Genomic DNA, 17,651 nt, shown 5'->3' on the forward strand with positions numbered 1-17,651 from the left:
AATATTTTCTTATTATCCAAGTGCTAACATATCACTTCCAAAAAGCAAAAGAGGGCCACTCAGCAGACAGCAAATTATTTATGTCACAAGACCAACATTGTGCTCTTAAATCATTCAGGGATGCAAAATAAGGACAAAATACTATTTATCATCAAATCTTACTGGTATGAAGTGTGTTTAGGTATTTATAGTTGTTGGTGCTGCACTAGTAATATAAAAGAAATTCATTATGCATAAAGGCCAAATCCAGGTAAACATGATCTGCCAAATCAAAATCTGTTCTGAAGCAAATGAGCACTTAATGCTGAAAATCAACGTTACTCAACTCCAAATATTTCTTAGGCTAATAAATATTTATTCATTCATCATGGGTGAAATGCTCCCGGTTCACTCATGCCTGCCAGCTGTCAGAGAGCCGGTCGTGAAGGGAGCGCGAGGCTCCGCCCACACACCCGGATGCTGCCATTTGGGTTCTTTTACCCACCGCACATGCGCAGAACACTTTGTGCATGCACAGAGGGTAAAAGAACACAACTGGTGGCGTCTGGGCAAGTGGGTGGAGCCTCGCACTCTCTTCATGATTGGCTCTCCGGTAACTGACAGGCATGAGTGAACTGGGGGCATTTTACCCCTGGCTATAATTGCATTTCATAGTAAATTTAGGAAGTTGAATACAAAAGTGGAGTACAGTGTTCCCTCGATTTTCGCGGGTTTGAATTTCGTGAATAGCCTATACCACGGTTTTTCAAAAAATATTAATTAAAAATACTTCACGGGTTTTTTCCTATACCACGGTTTTTCCCACCAAATGATGTCATGTGTCATCACCAAACTAATAATTTTTGCAAATAAATAACAAAAAAAATAATTATTGTTAATAAATACTTATGTTTATAAATATCAGGATCACTAAGTGTCTTATTCAATGGTGAGTACCAGTAATAATGGTGAGTAAATGGTTGTTAAGGGAATGGGAAATGGTAATTTAGGGGTTTAAAGGGTTAAGGGATGGCTTGTGATACTGTCCATAGCCAAATATGGTGTATTTACTCCCGCATCTCTACTTTGCGGAAATTCGACTTTCGCGGGCGGTCTCGGAATGCATCCTCCGCGGAAATCGAGGGAACACTGTTTATCTGGACAAACTGCATAACATACATAGGTAGTCCTCAACGTACAACCACAATTTAGTCCAAAAATTCATGCTGCTAAGTGTTAAGTGAGTATTGGCCCGTTTTATGATCTTACTTGCCGCAGTGGTTAAGTGAATCACAGCCGTGCTTACCTTAGTAACACAGTTGTTAAGTGAATCTGGCTTCCCCATTGACTTCGCTTGTCCGAAGGTCTCAAAAGGGGATCACAGGACACTGCAACCCCCCTAAAGATGAACCAGTGGGAAAGCATCCCATTTTGATCACATGACCATGGGGATGCTGCAGTGTGAAAAACAGCCATAAGTCACTTTTTCAGTGCCACTTTAACTTTGAATGGTCACTAATTAACTGTTGTAAATTGAAGACTGCCTGTATTAAGAAAAATTGCGTATAAAAGATGTGTATTTTAAATGTCATAGGAGAAGTTAGGCAATTGCTGCTGCTTTTTTTTTTTTCCCCTTAAACAAATAGAATTTGCAGATAATTTTAGGACATAGATTAATACTTGAAGGTATTCTAGTTTCTGGCTATAATATTCCAGGTAATGTATAATGCATGTTTGTTTTCTACCCTGTGCTAAGGGGAAAGAGAGGAAGTATAAATGCAAAGCTTGGCTTCCTTATAAACAGGGAGATTCATAGTAGCATTGTGAGAAATGACAGGTCACAGATCTAAGATTCCCAGAAAAAGCAATTGCTACCAACCTGCCTTCCATTGAGGACCTGCCCAATACTGAGGGACTCAGGGCGGCTTACAATAATTTCCATATAAAGTTACAAATAACAATAAAAAGAAGTCAAGAAAAAAATACAATTCTAAAACCAACCATACACATAGATACCATTCACGTAGTCATGTTCATACAGGTGATCAGGTTGGTGTTAATTTAGGATCCCCAAGCCTGCTGGCATAGCTAGGTCTTCGTGGCCTTACGAAAAGCCAGCAGGGTAGGAGCAGTGTGGACATCAGGTGGGTGTTGATTCCAAAGAGCTGGGGCGGCAACAGAGAAGGCTTTCCCCTGAGATCCCGCCAGTCTAGAGGAGACCATCTCTGTGTGCTCTAATTGGTCTCTGGGAGGTATGTGGCAGAAGACAGTTCCATAAATAATCTGTCCCTGAGCAATATAGAGCTTTATAGAAACATAGAAACATAGAAGACTGACCTCATGGTCCATCTAGTCTGCCCTTATACTATTTTCTGTATTTTATCTTAGGATGGATATACGTTTATCCCAGGCATGTTTAAATTCAGTTACTCTGGATTTATCCACCACGTCTGCTGGAAGTTTGTTCCAAGGATCTACTACTCTTTCAGTAAAATAATATTTCCTCATATTGCTTTTGATCTTTCCCCCAACTAACTTCAGATTGTGTCCCCTTGTTCTTGTGTTCACTTTCCTATTATAAACACTCCCCTCCTGGACCTTATTTAACCCTTTAACATATTTAAATGTTTCGATCATGTCCCCCCTTTTCCTTCTGTCCTCCAGACTATACAGATTGAGTTCATTAAGTCTTTCCTGATACATTTTATGCTTAACACCTTCCACCATTCTTGTAGCCCGTCTTTGGACCCGTTCAATTTTGTCAATATCTTTTTGTAGGTGAGGTCTCCAGAACTGAACACAGTATTCCAAATATGGTCTCACCAGCACTCTATATAGTGGGATCACAATCTCCCTCTTTCTGCTTGTTATACCTCTAGCTATGCAGCCAAGCATCCTACTTGCTTTCCCTACCGCCTGACTGCACTGTTCATAGGTAATAACCAACACCTTGAATTGTGCCTGGAGACTAATAGGAAGCCAGTGCAGCTCACAGAGTATAGGTATTATATGGGTGTACTGAGGTGCACCCATGATAATTCGTGTGGCTGCATTCTGCACAATTTGAAGTCTCTGAACACTTTTCAAGGGTAGCCCCACATAGAGCGCATTGCAGTAATTGAGATAGGAGGTGATGAGGGCCTGGATGACTGTGCACAGAACCTCCTGGTCCAAGTAGAGCCAAAGCAGTTACACCAGGCGAACCTGGGCAAAGGTCCCCCTGGCCACAGCCGAGAGATGATGGTCATGGTTCAGCTGTGGGTCCGGGAGGACACACAAATTGCAGACCTTATCTGAGGGGATCAAAGTTTCTCCCTTCAGCACAATGGACGGAGAGATCGAATAGTCCTTAGGAGAAAAAGCCCACAGCCACTCGGTCTTGTCTGGGTTGAGCTTGAGCCTGTTGGCCCCCATCCAGATCCTTACAGCTTCCAGACACCGGCACATCTCATCCACCGCTTCACTGAAAATAAGCACTTGGACTTATTGCCCTGCACTCAAAAGACAGATTAGGCTTATTATCAAGGGATGGCTTACTTTGGGGAAAACATGACAGCCAATGGCCCATCACTCTGACATTGTTTTCCCAAAAGATATCCATACCACATGTTCTCAATGCAGCCCATGTTGCCTTCTCTTTCTCCTGCCTGGACATATCTGTGGTACAGTACTTCTTTTTTTCTCTCTTTCTCTCAATATCTTTGATGCCACTCCTCTGCCAAACTTTGATCAGTTCTATTATTATCAGGGTTCAATAACCAATGGCTCTGTCTCTACAGAAGCAGTAGACTGGAAGCAAGTTCAGTTAGCAGGAAATTTGTCCTGAGAATTAGCTGTTCCTAAAGTGATGTAAATTTTCAGTGGCTAAAAATCGTGCAGTAGAACGAGAAGTTTTCTCCCTTGATAGTATCTCTATTAAAAGTAAACAGGTATAATTATACCATCAATATATCTTGAGGTTTTATCTTTTCCTGGCAAACACACTTCCCTTGATCTGTGCCTGTTGGGAGTCATTAATTCATTGAGAAGCATTATAAGGATAGGAAGTATTATGTTCTACTCCCACTCTTTCATCTTTTTTTCCTCTTGAATTACTGTAGGCTTATTTACATTGAAAGCCAGCATGGTGTTGTAGTTACAGTATGGAACTGTATACTGGGGGTTTTCAGTCAGCAAAACTGTATCTTGGATCAGCCATATAGCTGCTCCGGGTTATCCAGTTTTCTTGGCTGGTCCAAGACATATATGTATATGGCTGGTCCAAGTTGTGACATATATATCACAACTAGTAATTGTTAGGGCTGCACAATGAATAGGGTTCATTTTCCAAAAGTTGCTTCAGCATGTACAGGAATATAAAGGTACCACCTGTTTAATATAGCTATGCCTTGCAGCAGCTGTAGGGAACAGATATCACTTTGTGGGAAAAGATAATAATTTATAGTGTTGCATATAGGTTTTAAAAATTCACTCTCCTCATGCCTTCCTACTTGATCCAGAGTATCCTTTCGGGATCCTACCTAAAAGCATTTTACAAACCAAATGGGTTCAAAAACGTTTCCCAGATCAAAGTGATTTGCGTCTTTAATGCCAGTTTTGCCTTGTGGGTTTTCCATAAACTCCTTTTTGTCCTATGTGGGAAATAGGCTCTGGTTAGATTAGTTCTATGAACTAATTTCATTAGGAGACACGAAAGAATTAGCATTCTCTGATCTTTGTTACCTGGATTAATACACACACATCCAATTTGTTATCTGAATTCCCCATCCAGCAGCAGTTATTGGGGCCTATAATAACCTATTTGGACAAAAAAAGAGAGTTTCATTTGCATTGTGTTCTTTATTCACAGAGCTCAGGGCAGTGAGGATACATGGAAACACATCACTTTTAATGATGCAACCTCTTATTTGTTCTGCTCTGTTCTTTAGTTGGTGCCATGCTTCATTCTAATTGGCAAATCTACAGTTAACTCTGAACTCAGAGAGTACAATCGTAGCTACAGCTTTCTTTCTTTTTTTGTTACTTGTGTGCATGCGTGTTGCACCGGGGCAGATTCCAATTACATTTTGCTACCAGTGCACATCCGTGCATGCGCAGGCATCCTACCATGTGATTTCACTTCCCCCACATGCTCAAGCCCACATTACAATCTGAAACACAGCTAAGGAGCTTCTCAACTTTGGATGAAGAATAGAGGTCGGCATTAAAATGAGGATAGGCAGAAGGGCTTCTTCCGACATGGAGATGCTGGAGGGGAAATCACCAAAAATTGCATCATCAGTGGGTTCCTGCCGCTGCGGCGCTCTGCACTGCACCGGTAGGAACCCATCACTGTCAGTTGCACCTATGCAAATAATACATATGGATGAATGTGCCTGTGGTATGGATGTCTGAATAATTTAATCTTTATAAACTTTGAGACTAACTGCCCGTATCTTCTGAATGAAGTAATTTTGTAAAAAAAAAATGCCATGTTTTAATTTTGTGTCTCATCAAATGTCAGAATGCATTTCTTGGCTAAAAACAAAACCCGAACAAGAAGCCAAACTGCATGTTTAAATGCCATGTTTTAAAATGCATTCGTGGAAATGTATATTTTAGGATAAAATAATACAGCATCTCTCTCCGTGTGTATCAGAGCCATAAATAAAAAGCAAATAACTGATGGATTTAAAAATTGGCAGATGCAGAAACAGGATCGATGCATGAAGAAAAAAGAAAAAGATGCATACAAGAATAATTCAGTTGTCAGTCCCTAATATATCACCTAATAAACTAAAGCAAAATTGAAATAATTTTCATTGATACGAAATGCCTCAAGATAATTTTTGTTTGCTATTTCACTAATGGGGATGTGCCATATTATGAGGCAGTGACTATCACACAAAGAGGTTACAATTAGACCCAGGGATCAGAATTTGATTTTTTTTCCCCAGTGTTTTATTCTGATTTTCCATATTTGTTATCAGAGATAACATTTGCATAATTGTATACTGCATTAATCAAACACTAAACCTAACTAAATGGATATGTGAAGTTGACACAAAGCTCTTGGTTGATGCAACATGCTAAGTCACAATTTCATTTGGTTACGGATTGTAAAGTTGGTTTAGCATGATGAGTAAACACAATCCCTTTCTATGAGCTGTAAGTTTATATTTAAGCAAACATTTTTATTCTGACACCTGCCGATTTTTCAAGTCCCTTGAATTACAATTGTAATCATTTCAACAAAGGTTTCCCCCTGTGTTTTATCCATGTGCATGCTCATCTTGATAAGGTAGCCAGAACACAGTGTGTAATGATTAATGCTAATGAAGCAGAGAAGGATTCATGATTCTGTATCTGGATATGCAGATACATGTTATAAACTTGAATTTATAACAGAAACCCCAGAACAAAATGATAGCAAAATGTCTCTCTCTTGCTGCCCTCCCTAAAAACAAAAGGGAGATGTCCAACTAGTCTCCAGGAGAGATGCTTGTCTCCAAGGTATCTTCACCTTTTTACAATAGAAAAAAAATCAGCTTTATGTACCTCTTTCCATTCACAATGATAAAGGGATAGGGATAGATTTTACTATGCCAAGCAAGATTCACTAGCAAAGTATAGGCTGGAAAATATAGAGCAATTACTTAATACATGTTTTTCCAATCACTTCAACCCTTTCAGTCAGATACAGCAGAAAGGCAACCAGTTTGGCCTAGTCATTAAGGCATCAGACTGGAAACCCAGAGACTATGAGTTCTAGTCCCGCTTTAGCGATAAAAAGCCAATTTGAGTGATTTTAAGCTAGTCACCCCTTCATAGCCAACAGTGTTGTGGGGAAGATACCATAGGAGAAAGAAGGAACATTGGACTTGATTATTAAAGAAATAATAATTAAGGTGAGTAATGTCCCATTCTCTAAGGAATGTCCTCAAATGGGACCCAGGAGGATTGTCTTTTCTGATACACCCCTCACCCTCTGAAACATCATTCCCTTTCAGACTGGTCCCAACTGTACTAGCATTCCAGGAGGGCCTGAAGACAATGGCTTTGCCATCTGATCTGGACATCTGGTAATAGTGGCATGATGCCTACATAAATTCTATGTCAACTCTCAAGCTGGCCTGACTGAGGCCATCTTGGAGGCTTCAGTGTTGCCACAGTGCTAAGAAATGGAGGGAGGGGGGAATAGACATACAATAGCTGGGATTTGTAGCCAAAACAAAATAGTTTCCCTGGGAACCAAGGACATTCCCTCAGTTGGCTGATGAGAGGAGGAGTGAGGTTTCCAAGCAACCAGACAGCACTTTGATTGGACTGTGTGACTTATTGTTTGGGAAACGGGGAAAACCTTTACTTTTAACTAGGTGAAAACTGCAGGAACTTTTAGAGTCAGTTTTCACCAGTCTGTGCCAATATGTTATGTCCAATAAACCTGTCCTTTGAGGAATCTGTCTGTCTCAGAGTTCTGTTTGCTATAGATATATTACTCAGAATCAGTCGTGGGTTCCTACTGAAATAGTAAAAGACATTGCACCAGTAGAAAAGTTGAGTTGTGCGCGCAATTTTTGGTGTTTTGCGTGCGCGTATGCATGGAAGCAAAAAAAAATCATTAAAATCTCTCACGCAGGTGCGTCCCCTCACAATATTTCGCTTCCTGCACAAGCGCAGAAGCAAAAACATGATCCGATGTGCACGCATGCATGCAAGATAGCTGAACCCGTCCAGCGCACTAGTAGCAGCAGTAGGAGCAATCCGCCTGATGCTTAGAACCCTGATAGTCTATACAAGTGAGGGTGAATCTTTTTTGGTTTGCATGCCAAAAGGGTGTGTGTAGCTGTGTTAGCATTCATGCAGGTGCCCACACTCTTTCCCTCTACCCCAAACATGTGCATACTCCCACTGGTCCCCACACAGTGCACAGACTTTACTGAAGCCTGGTACATGAAATGGCAAACCGGAAGTTCGGGAAAATGTACTTCCAGTTTGCCCATTGTGCTGTTTTTTACACTTCAGGAAGTGCAAAAAACAGCACAACAGCAAACCAGAAGTGTGTTTTTCTGAACTTCCGTTTTGTCCATTGGGCATTTTTTTTTTGCACTGGAGCTGACACATGGCTCCGTGTTCCACCTGTTGCATGCGTGCCATAGGTTCGCCATCACAGATCTATACTATTAGAGCGATTGATTATGCTCTCCAACAAATCACTTTTTTTTTTACTTTTTAAATAGCTTTTGCTCTTTTGATACTTGTGATTTTGATTATATTTTTTCATTGGTTTGTGAGTGTGTGTGTGTGTGTGTTTCAATTTGATAAGCTGCCCAGAATCACATATGTGAGATAGGCAGTAATATAAATTGAACAAACAAACAAAATTGATTTACATACAGGACACTATAGCATCTCATCACCGTAATCATGGAGCAAAAGTAACAGCACCTGACACTTCCCCTCCCCAGGCTGCCCCTGTCCTTGCTCCTATCTCATTCACACTATCACTGGTGCTAATTAACAACTTCACACTCTTAAGTGTGTCTGACTCATTTTTCCTTCTTGATGTCCTAATAACAACAGCTTTGGGCCATTTCTGCCTGACTGTTCTGCATGGAATAGGCAGTCTCCAAACAAAAAAAAAAAAAAAAAAAAGAAAGATATGAAAGGGAAAATTCCACAAGGTGCTAAAAAGCAATGCAGTAAGTGTGAGTTGTCTCTTTGTTTTTAATAGATTACCACCAATTTCATTAAATGGAATAGCTTCCCTGACCTTTAAATTTCACTAAAAAACGAAAAAGCTTCCCATGAATTTTGCCACTACAGAACCAAAGTGTGCTAAAGTAAATGAACAGAAGAGCAAAAGAAATTAAACTTTTGAGTGGCTCTGCTTAGAGGAAGCTATGTGTGACAGAAAGCCATCCTGGTAGGGGTAAGACACAAAGAGCATTTTTACTTCTAGAAGGAAGCTGAAAGGTAGAAGGTCCTTTGCTGGTTACATACAAACTGGTTGTGATTCAGGAAGGGATCCAAGTCTCCACCACACCAACCTGCAGGTCATTGCTCACCAAGTCATGGTGAATCTCAAAATCTGCTTGAATGTTCTGGTTTTGAGGCAGAGTTCCTCTTCTCACCCTCATAAAATTTTGCCCACAGATCCAATCTAACAGACTGCAATGAGCATTCATTCAATGATACAGAATAACCAAGTTGAAAGAGACCTTGAAGGTCTTCTAGTTCAATCCCCTGCTCAGGGAGGAAGCTCTATACCATGAAGAGTAGTAGATGCTTGGAACAAACTTCCAGCAGACATGGTTGGTAAATCCACAGTAACTGAATTTAAAGATCCCTGGGACAAACATATATCCATCCGGGGTGGGCTACTGCCCGGATGTGGGGGAGGGGAGACGCAGTGGAGTAGCGAAAATGGAGCTCCAACCCAGAGCACCCAATTTGCACTGAAAGATGTTGAAAGAAAATGCAGGACATCCTCCATAAGCCACGCCCACAGTGTGGTAGTGAAAATTTTGGTAGCCCTTCATTGTATCCATCCTAAGATAAAATACAGGAAATAGTTTAAGGGCAGACTAGATGGACCATGAGGCCTTTTGCTGCTTTCAATCTTCTATGTTTCTATGAACAGTATGCAGGGATCTAACTGTGTGAATTGTAAACTGTTTTTAACTGTTTTTAGAAGTTTTTGTTTTTAAAAAAATATATTTTATTTTTCTCCACCATCCATCAATTACATCTATATAAACCAAACTTATTAATAAAAAACCCCACCAAAATATCTTGCTTTGACTTTAATCAAAATACTATCAACAGTAGTTCAAAAATGAACTTCAATTTTCGTTTTTAGAGGTTTTTGTATTATTATTGATGTTTTATATTTCTGCTGTGAGCTGCCTAGAGTCCCAGGGAGTTGGGCGGCATAGAAATTTAATTAATTAATTAATTAATTAATTAATTAATTAATTAATTAAGTAAGTAAGTAAGTAAGTAAGTAAGTAAGTAAGTAAGTAAGTAAGTAAGTAAAAGTAAGTAAGTAAATAGGTTAAGGAAATAAATAAGCTAAAGAAATAAATAAGTATATAGATATATAAATAAATTTCAGACCAATCTCTTCTTAAAAACCTCCAGGGTTGGGGTACCCACAACCTCTGAAGGCAAGTCATTCCACAGATTAATTGTTCTAATTGTCAGCAAATTTCTCCTTAGTTCCAAATTGCTTCTCTCCTTGTCCTGCCTTCAGTTGTTTTGGAGAATAGCTTGACTTTCTCTTCTTTGTGGCAACCCCTGAGATACTGGAGCAGTTCTATCATGTCTCCCCTGGTCCTTCTTTTCATTAAACTAGACATGCCCAGTTCCTGCAACCGTTCTTCATACATTTTAGCTCCCAGTCACCTAATCATCTTTGTTGCTCTTCTCTGCACTCTTTCTAAAGTTTCAATATCTTTTTTATATTGTGGTAACTAGAACTCGATATAACATTCCAAGTGTGGTCTTACTTAGGTATTATAAATTACTATTAAGACTTTACATGATCTTGACTGTATCCCTCTAATAATACAGTATAGGACTATATTCTTTGGCGCACCCAGATGACCCCTAAACACTGGGACTGGTCCAACTTTCACTATCCATTTTAGCCTGGTACAGGAATGTCACCTCTCCACTGCCCCTAGATTCTTCTCTTGGCATCAGGAAAGCTCAGATCTTTCAATTCCCCAGAACCCACTTGGTCGCCAAACTAATAAGTGCCCAGAGACATAGCTCAGTTCCCAACAGCTAAAAGACACTAAGGTATTTTTCTGGTGAACCAGGAGAGTGAGGCTCCCCATTGTACTGGGCAATTACTACCATGTACTGGAGACATAGGATTAGTACATACCAGCTGGCAAAATATGGAAAGCAGTGATATAAATCGATGGGAAAGTCACATGAAACATTACAGGCAGAGCTGGAGATCTTCATGTGGAGCTTTCTTTTATGTAATACTGAAATTCATTTCCTGCAACATTTATTTTGGCACCTTGATCTATTTGGTGTAGAATAGCAAAAGGCTAGGAATGATCAGGGAGCACACTATTCAGACTGAAGCAGCAACTGTTCAATACTAATCAGCCCAATCCTGCTCCGATCCCATTTGCTTTTGCTTTTCTTACCCCACATCAGAGAAACCCTGCATTATTTAAGAAGATTACTTTTCCTTGCTTAATTTAGTCTGGACTTTGCACTGACATTTTTAACAAATGTGCAGCATTAAAAAGAATCTGCTCCTGTGACAAGGAGAGAGGGGAAGCTCACCTGTTTAAAAAAGCATCACCCTAAATAAGTTTGAGTCCCAGGAAACATTGCTTTCTCTTCCTAAGCCAGCTTTGTTTACCCTCTGCAGTTATGCAGCATTGTTAAATCATCACTTGCGCTGCAGGAACCTTTGATTAGCTGGGCTCATTCTAGGAAGGAGGATTTGCTCCCCTATCTAAAGGTGGGAGAGCAGCGAAGAGGAAAAACACTTAACACAGTACACATATGGAAAAGTCGTGGATTTGTTTCAAATCAAATATTTGCTTTAGGGAATATTTTAAGGTATTATAATCCCTCCCTTTTTTTCCTTTTATAAATTAAAGCTGCTTAACGTTAGCAATAGCTTTGGCGAGAAGAAGCCGGATAATATGAAGATACAGTATCTACTATATAATGCTTTGAGATGCTACTAATGTTACCATACTTTATCTGAGGGAAAACAGCATTAGTTGGAGTCTTGAATATATCACAGGGTGTTTTTGTTGTTGCTGGTCACAAAAACATGTGAACATTATTTGGTCAGTTTTCATGCATTAACTAATTTTCTGTCACTATTTACAGAAGAGAAAGGATAAGGCATATGAGAGAATGTATGGATAATATCATTATATCTGTCATCAGATGCTACCAGCTGTAAAATACTTGGTTGATTTCCCCCGTAAAATAGTGTTATTGTATCAAATAACATTTCTCTGAATTCTGGACTCATACAGGTAGTCCTTTACTTACAACAGTTTATTCAGTGACTGTTCAAAGTTACAAGAGCACTGAAAAAAGTGAGTTATGATGGTTTTTCACAGTTACAACCTTTGAAGCATCACCAGGTTCATGTGATAAAAATTCAGATGCTTGGCAATTGGTTCATATGTATGACTGTTGCTCTGTCCCAAGGTCATGCAACTGACTTTTGTGACCTTCTGACAAAGTCAATGGGGAAAGCCAAATTCACTAAACAACCAGGTTACTAACTTATCAACTGTAGTAATTCACTTAACAATTGTGGCAACAAAGGTAATAAAATGTGGCAAAACTCACTTAACAAATGTCTCACTTAACAGCATAAATCTGGAGCTCAGTTATAGTAATAAGTTGAGGACTACCTGTAATTCTTTTGCACTTTCCACAGTATGAGGAATCTAAATCAAGGCATTTGGTCTCATATAATGAAAAAGAAGGGCTCTTCAGTTTTAAATTCATTTCAGACTTATACCATAGGTTGACAATGTTTTAAAAATAAGCCTTCCATGCTTATTAATAAGATTGTTGTGTCATAAATTCCATGCTTTGATTATGGAAGAAAACCCACCTCTGCAGTTCTTTCAAAGAGACGGTGATCTTCAGACTATGGCCCAGGATGTAAAGAACAGCTAATATATCTGCCCATTGGACCATCTCCCCCAATGGACCCCCTTTTAATACACGGGGGCTGAAAACATCTCCTGATTCTTCTGTCAGAAAGCCAATGTGGATCAAAATCTTAAAAAGACAAAAAAAGAGGGAGGGAGGTGAATAGCTACAAAAGAAACAGAGTTTTTAGGTAAGCAAGAAATAAAGTTCAAAAACAGAACCCAAGTGAACCTCTATGCCTTACACTCATAACACCAACCATAATGAACAAGCAACTAATTTAATTTTGTACCTGCTTCTGATCTCGGTGTTTTCCCTCCAGCTTCTGTTCCAGTTTATGAGAGGCCTTCAGCCATTGTGCGGCCAAATGACGGATCCGTTTCTTCATGAAGATCAAGGACTCCTTGCCGCTGCCAATTAACTCCAGGAGATAGGAGAGGTCTCTCTGAAAAGCTGCCTAAGAGGATTTAAAAAAAACCAATAGATTTTCTACTCATGCAAGGTTCAATGATCTTCATAAGATCTATTACTTGGGCGTATGTTCTTCTTTCCATTGCCTCTTTGGGTAAGATTAAAGATACTACTGAATTGGTTTAAGACAATACGATGAGCTTAGGATAGTATACTGAGGGTTATCTTGAAAGTTCATTATCAGGTATAGCCTATTGGTAGAGTGAAGTGATAAAACTGCAAACTACAAGCTGCTGTAATGTGGAATGCCCTGGTTTACATTTGCAGCAACCACGTCCTCTTCTAGGATCCTGATTTCCTTTTCATATATTATCACCACTGAAAATTGTACAGTATAGAAACATAGAAACATAGAAGACTGACGGCAGAAAAAGACCTCATGGTCCATCTAGTCTGCCCTTATACTATTTCCTGTATTTTATCTTACAATGGATATATGTTTATCCCAGGCATGTTTAAATTCAGTTACTGTGGATTTACCAACCACGTCTGCTGGAAGTTTGTTCCAAGGATCAACTACTCTTTCAGTGAAATAATATTTTCTCACGTTGCTTTTGATCTTTCCCTCAACTAACTTCAGATTGTGTCCCCTTGTTCTTGTGTTCACTTTCCTATCAAAAACACTTCCCTCCTGAACCTTATTTAACCCTTTAACATATTTAAATGTTTCGATGATGTCCCCCCTTTTCCTTCTGTCCTCCAGACTATACAGATTGAGTTCATTAAGTCTTTCCTGATATGTTTTATGCTTAAGACCTTCCACCATTCTTGTAGCCCGTCTTTGGACCTGTTCAATTTTGTCAATATCTTTTTGTAGGTGAGGTCTCCAGAACTTAACACAGTATTCCAAATGTGGTCTCACCAGCACTCTATATAAGGGGATCACAATCTCCCTCTTTCTGCTTGTTATACCTCTAGCTATGCAGCCAAGCATCCTACTTGCTTTCCCTACCGCCCGACCACACTGCTCACCCATTTTGAGACTGTCAGAAATCACTACCCCTAAATCCTTCTCTTCTGAAGTTTTTTGATGGACGTTTTGCTATTAGGGTTGATTTTTTTCCCAACCATAACTTTTATTTTATAGTTCTGTGGACCATACAATTGTTACCTTGATGTTATTCAGTGGTTTCATTTTGCTACTGCCTTAAGATCATCAAACACTTGCATTCACGATCCCAATGGAGTGACCACTCTGTGCTCAGTAGATAATGCAAGACCATCAGGAAAATCCAGGGGCATAAACTAGCCTGGCAGATTTAAAATCATCCTAGATGAGGATCATGACAAACCACTCCCAAACTATTATCCAAAAAGCAATAAGTCTCATATCAGGAAAAGCTAAGAATAGACTTCCTTCTGTTTCAACTTTCCCATTCTTGTAGCCCCCTAATTTTCAGGCAGATGTAGAGGGAGTAATTCCCTCATTGCTACTTAGTGAAATCATAGGTAGTATCTCCTTTCTCAGGCATTCTGCCTATATTAATACTACTACAACATCAGGGAAAATAATACAATCAGGACGAATATTTTCCCTATCGTACCTGATCCCATAGTAGTGTAATGAACTGTGTGCTGTGATTTTACTTTATATATATGTAAATGAAGAATAGAGAATAGATATTGAGTGGGATGTATGATCATAATTAGTTGTAGGCAGTATAGAATCTTTTCCTAACCCATCAGCTTTTATTATTATTATTATTATTATGGAAAGGATTTTTTTCTTGCTCCTCTCACACTCATCCTAAAATAGGAATCATTCAGGAACTACAGTTTTCCCACAAACAGATTTATTAATTTTATTTATTTATTTATTAGATTTGTATGCCACCCCTCTCCGTAGACTCGGGGCAGCTCACAACAGCAATAGAACAATTCATAACAAATCTAATAATTTAAAAACATTTTTAAAAACCCCATTATTAATCAGACATATATACAAACATACCATACATAAATTGTATAGGCCCGGGGGAGATATCTCAATTCCCCCATGCCTGGTGGCAAAGGTGGGTTTTAAGGAGTTTACGGATGTTCTACCACAATGTTTTTCTGTGGATGGTTGCCCATATCCATTACTATTGAATGAAAATAGTCAAGGTAGTTTCAAAAGAAAACCACTTTGATATATAGGTCATAGCTCTCAGTCAATCCAAAAACAGCAAGCCTTACTTGTATCCTGGGCGATGGGTTGGACGAAGGGGCAGCTGCTGACTGATTTCGCCAAGGCAGCACTGGGCAGAACCACTCAACTTCACTGAGGTAGATGAGGAAGGAGCATTCTGTGCCGTCCACACCAAAAAATGCATAGCAAGGGTCTGACGTCCATCGAGCCCTCATCCACTGCCAGAAAAAAATTGTTTTAATGATAACACAAAAGAAGATATGCAACAAGTACAAGTTCTTGTGAAGGAGGGGGGAGGCAAAAATGCAACACAAGAAGAAACTTTCTGTATGCTCTGTTACAGGGGGGAAAAAATCCACCGTACATCTTGTGAAAGAAAATTGTGTTTAAACTAGATTAGATTCTGATATATATCTGCCGGTGTTATGTTCTTATCTAAATGCAGAGGCGATGCTGCCAGAGGAGCTCAGGGTAGCTATATCAATACACTATTCACAAAGCATATTTTGCCTTTTATTTCAGTCAGTACTAGGAGAGAAAAAAGAACCAACTTTATAAAGGTTTGGATTAATTTCACCAAGAAAAATAAATAAATATGCTGGCTAGGAAGTTTCAAAAACAGGTGAAAGATCTTTGCATTAATATTCTATTGCCCAGAAAGGTAGAACTGACAATTCTGTACTAAGAAAGAAAAAAAAATTAGCAATGCCCTGAAAAAGTGATTATGCATACAAAGCAATAAGCATAGGTTCCTCTGTGTAGATCCATCATCCTCCATAATTGCTGGTGCCATCCTCTTCCAAACTTAACTACACAAATGAATCCACTCAAGAGACAGCCCTCCACTCCCAATATGTAAAACTCACCAATCATCCAGACAGGAGATAGAATTACTGCCACCCACAATTAAATCACACTTAAAATTTTACCCAGGCATGAACAAAGGCAGCAAAAATGAACGCTTCTGAACTAGGAAAATCTGAGTAATGTAAAGGTTGTGTCTTGTTAATCTAGCAGTTAATTTATATTGTCAAGTAGTTAGATTGGTAGCTGAGGTTCAGTAGGGGAAGAAATAGCTAATTTTAATTTATGGGTATGCTGTCCAGACATTGTTGACTCCTGCAAACAGCCTGGACAAATATCTGTAGTTTTCTTGGAAGCATTTCAGAAAGGGGTGGCCCTTACCTACTTGCTAGGGCAGGGCAGTCCAAGGTTACACAGCTAGTTTTGTGCCTAAGGCAAGATAAAAACTCAGGGTCTTCAGGTTTCTAACCTGGCATCTTAATTACAGTGCTACACCAAACTGGCTTTCCATTTTAACTTATAGTTAAGCATTGGGGTGCAGCTGTATAGTGTTAAACACATCCACATCATCCAGCTGTAATGATTTGTAGGAATGATTTTGAAGCGGGTGGAAGAGATGCTGGCTGGGGAACGATCAATAAGGGGGGGCTGGGGGCCCCACAGCTGCTTAACAGGCAGAAACTCAGAAAGGACCCCCCCACACACAACGTATCAGTGAATAAAAAGTGCGGGTGGGAGATTTGTTCTTTCAGGCTTGCAAGTTAACGTAGCCTTGCAATAAAGTACTGTAGAATTCGCTCATCTGATCTGTTTCTTGTCTGCTCTTCCTGGCAAGGCTAACTAAATTTCTGTTCTTTGTTAGATATAAATATTTATATTTATATAAAAATATAAGGCATCCAAAGCTCCTCAGGCCAGAGATGACTTACTAGATTAAAAATAAGCAAGATGATAAATTCATATTGGTGCTATTTTTGCATTGCTTGTGCGTGAATAATTAACACCGCAGTGAAAGTTACATCTATCCATTAATCATAAAACACAGGGCAGCTTAGCTACTGTGATTTGAGAGCAAGAAACATCTATCCTCACTCTCCCACTCTCAAATGACTATTTGTTCAGTTTTGCATTAATCTAGCCTACATCTCTACTTGATCCTTTTTAATATGAAGTATAGTATAGTCTCCTATTTCAATAGCACACTTAAAAGAGAAAGTTGGAATTATTTTAGATGTATCTTTTCAAACGAGAGGAGGAGGAGGAGGAGGAAGGGGGGAGGAAAAAAAGTCACATTCAGTACATTTCAAAGGTTGTTCCACATAGTCACAATATCTAGGATAATCTGATTGTTTTGCATTACCAATGTCAGCTTTATTATTAGATTTAATTAATAATAATAATAAAAGTATTTATTCAAGTCATTGGACCCTAATGGGATTTCAAATCCCTTTCTAGAATTTTCAGCATTATCATTTTTATTGAGGCTAAGTTGAAATATGTGTCACGCATTCGTTTATAGCAGATGGCAAATGATTTCAGCAGTGATTGGGGCGGGAGCAAAGAAAGTAAATTAATTGCAATATTTAATAGTTGTTGCATTTCCTGGACTTTTGGAAATTAATGCATATCATTT

General features: G+C 39.1%; 1 protein-coding gene across 1 annotated transcript in view; it reads right to left on the minus strand.

Annotated features, from left to right (window-relative positions):
* The window catches only part of MGAT5B (alpha-1,6-mannosylglycoprotein 6-beta-N-acetylglucosaminyltransferase B), a 174,670-nt gene that overhangs the window by 105,838 nt on the left and 51,181 nt on the right, over nt 1-17,651 (minus strand). The window contains exons 4-6 of the mRNA XM_070739842.1: nt 15,262-15,432; nt 12,908-13,072; nt 12,575-12,744 (exon numbers count right to left, since the gene is read on the minus strand). Of these exons, the coding sequence (XP_070595943.1) occupies nt 12,575-12,744; nt 12,908-13,072; nt 15,262-15,432 (506 nt within the window). The remainder of the gene's footprint in view (nt 1-12,574; nt 12,745-12,907; nt 13,073-15,261; nt 15,433-17,651) is intronic.

The sequence above is a fragment of the Erythrolamprus reginae genome, chromosome 2 (genome assembly GCF_031021105.1).
Source record: "Erythrolamprus reginae isolate rEryReg1 chromosome 2, rEryReg1.hap1, whole genome shotgun sequence".
Classification (NCBI taxonomy): Eukaryota; Metazoa; Chordata; class Lepidosauria; order Squamata; family Dipsadidae; genus Erythrolamprus; species Erythrolamprus reginae.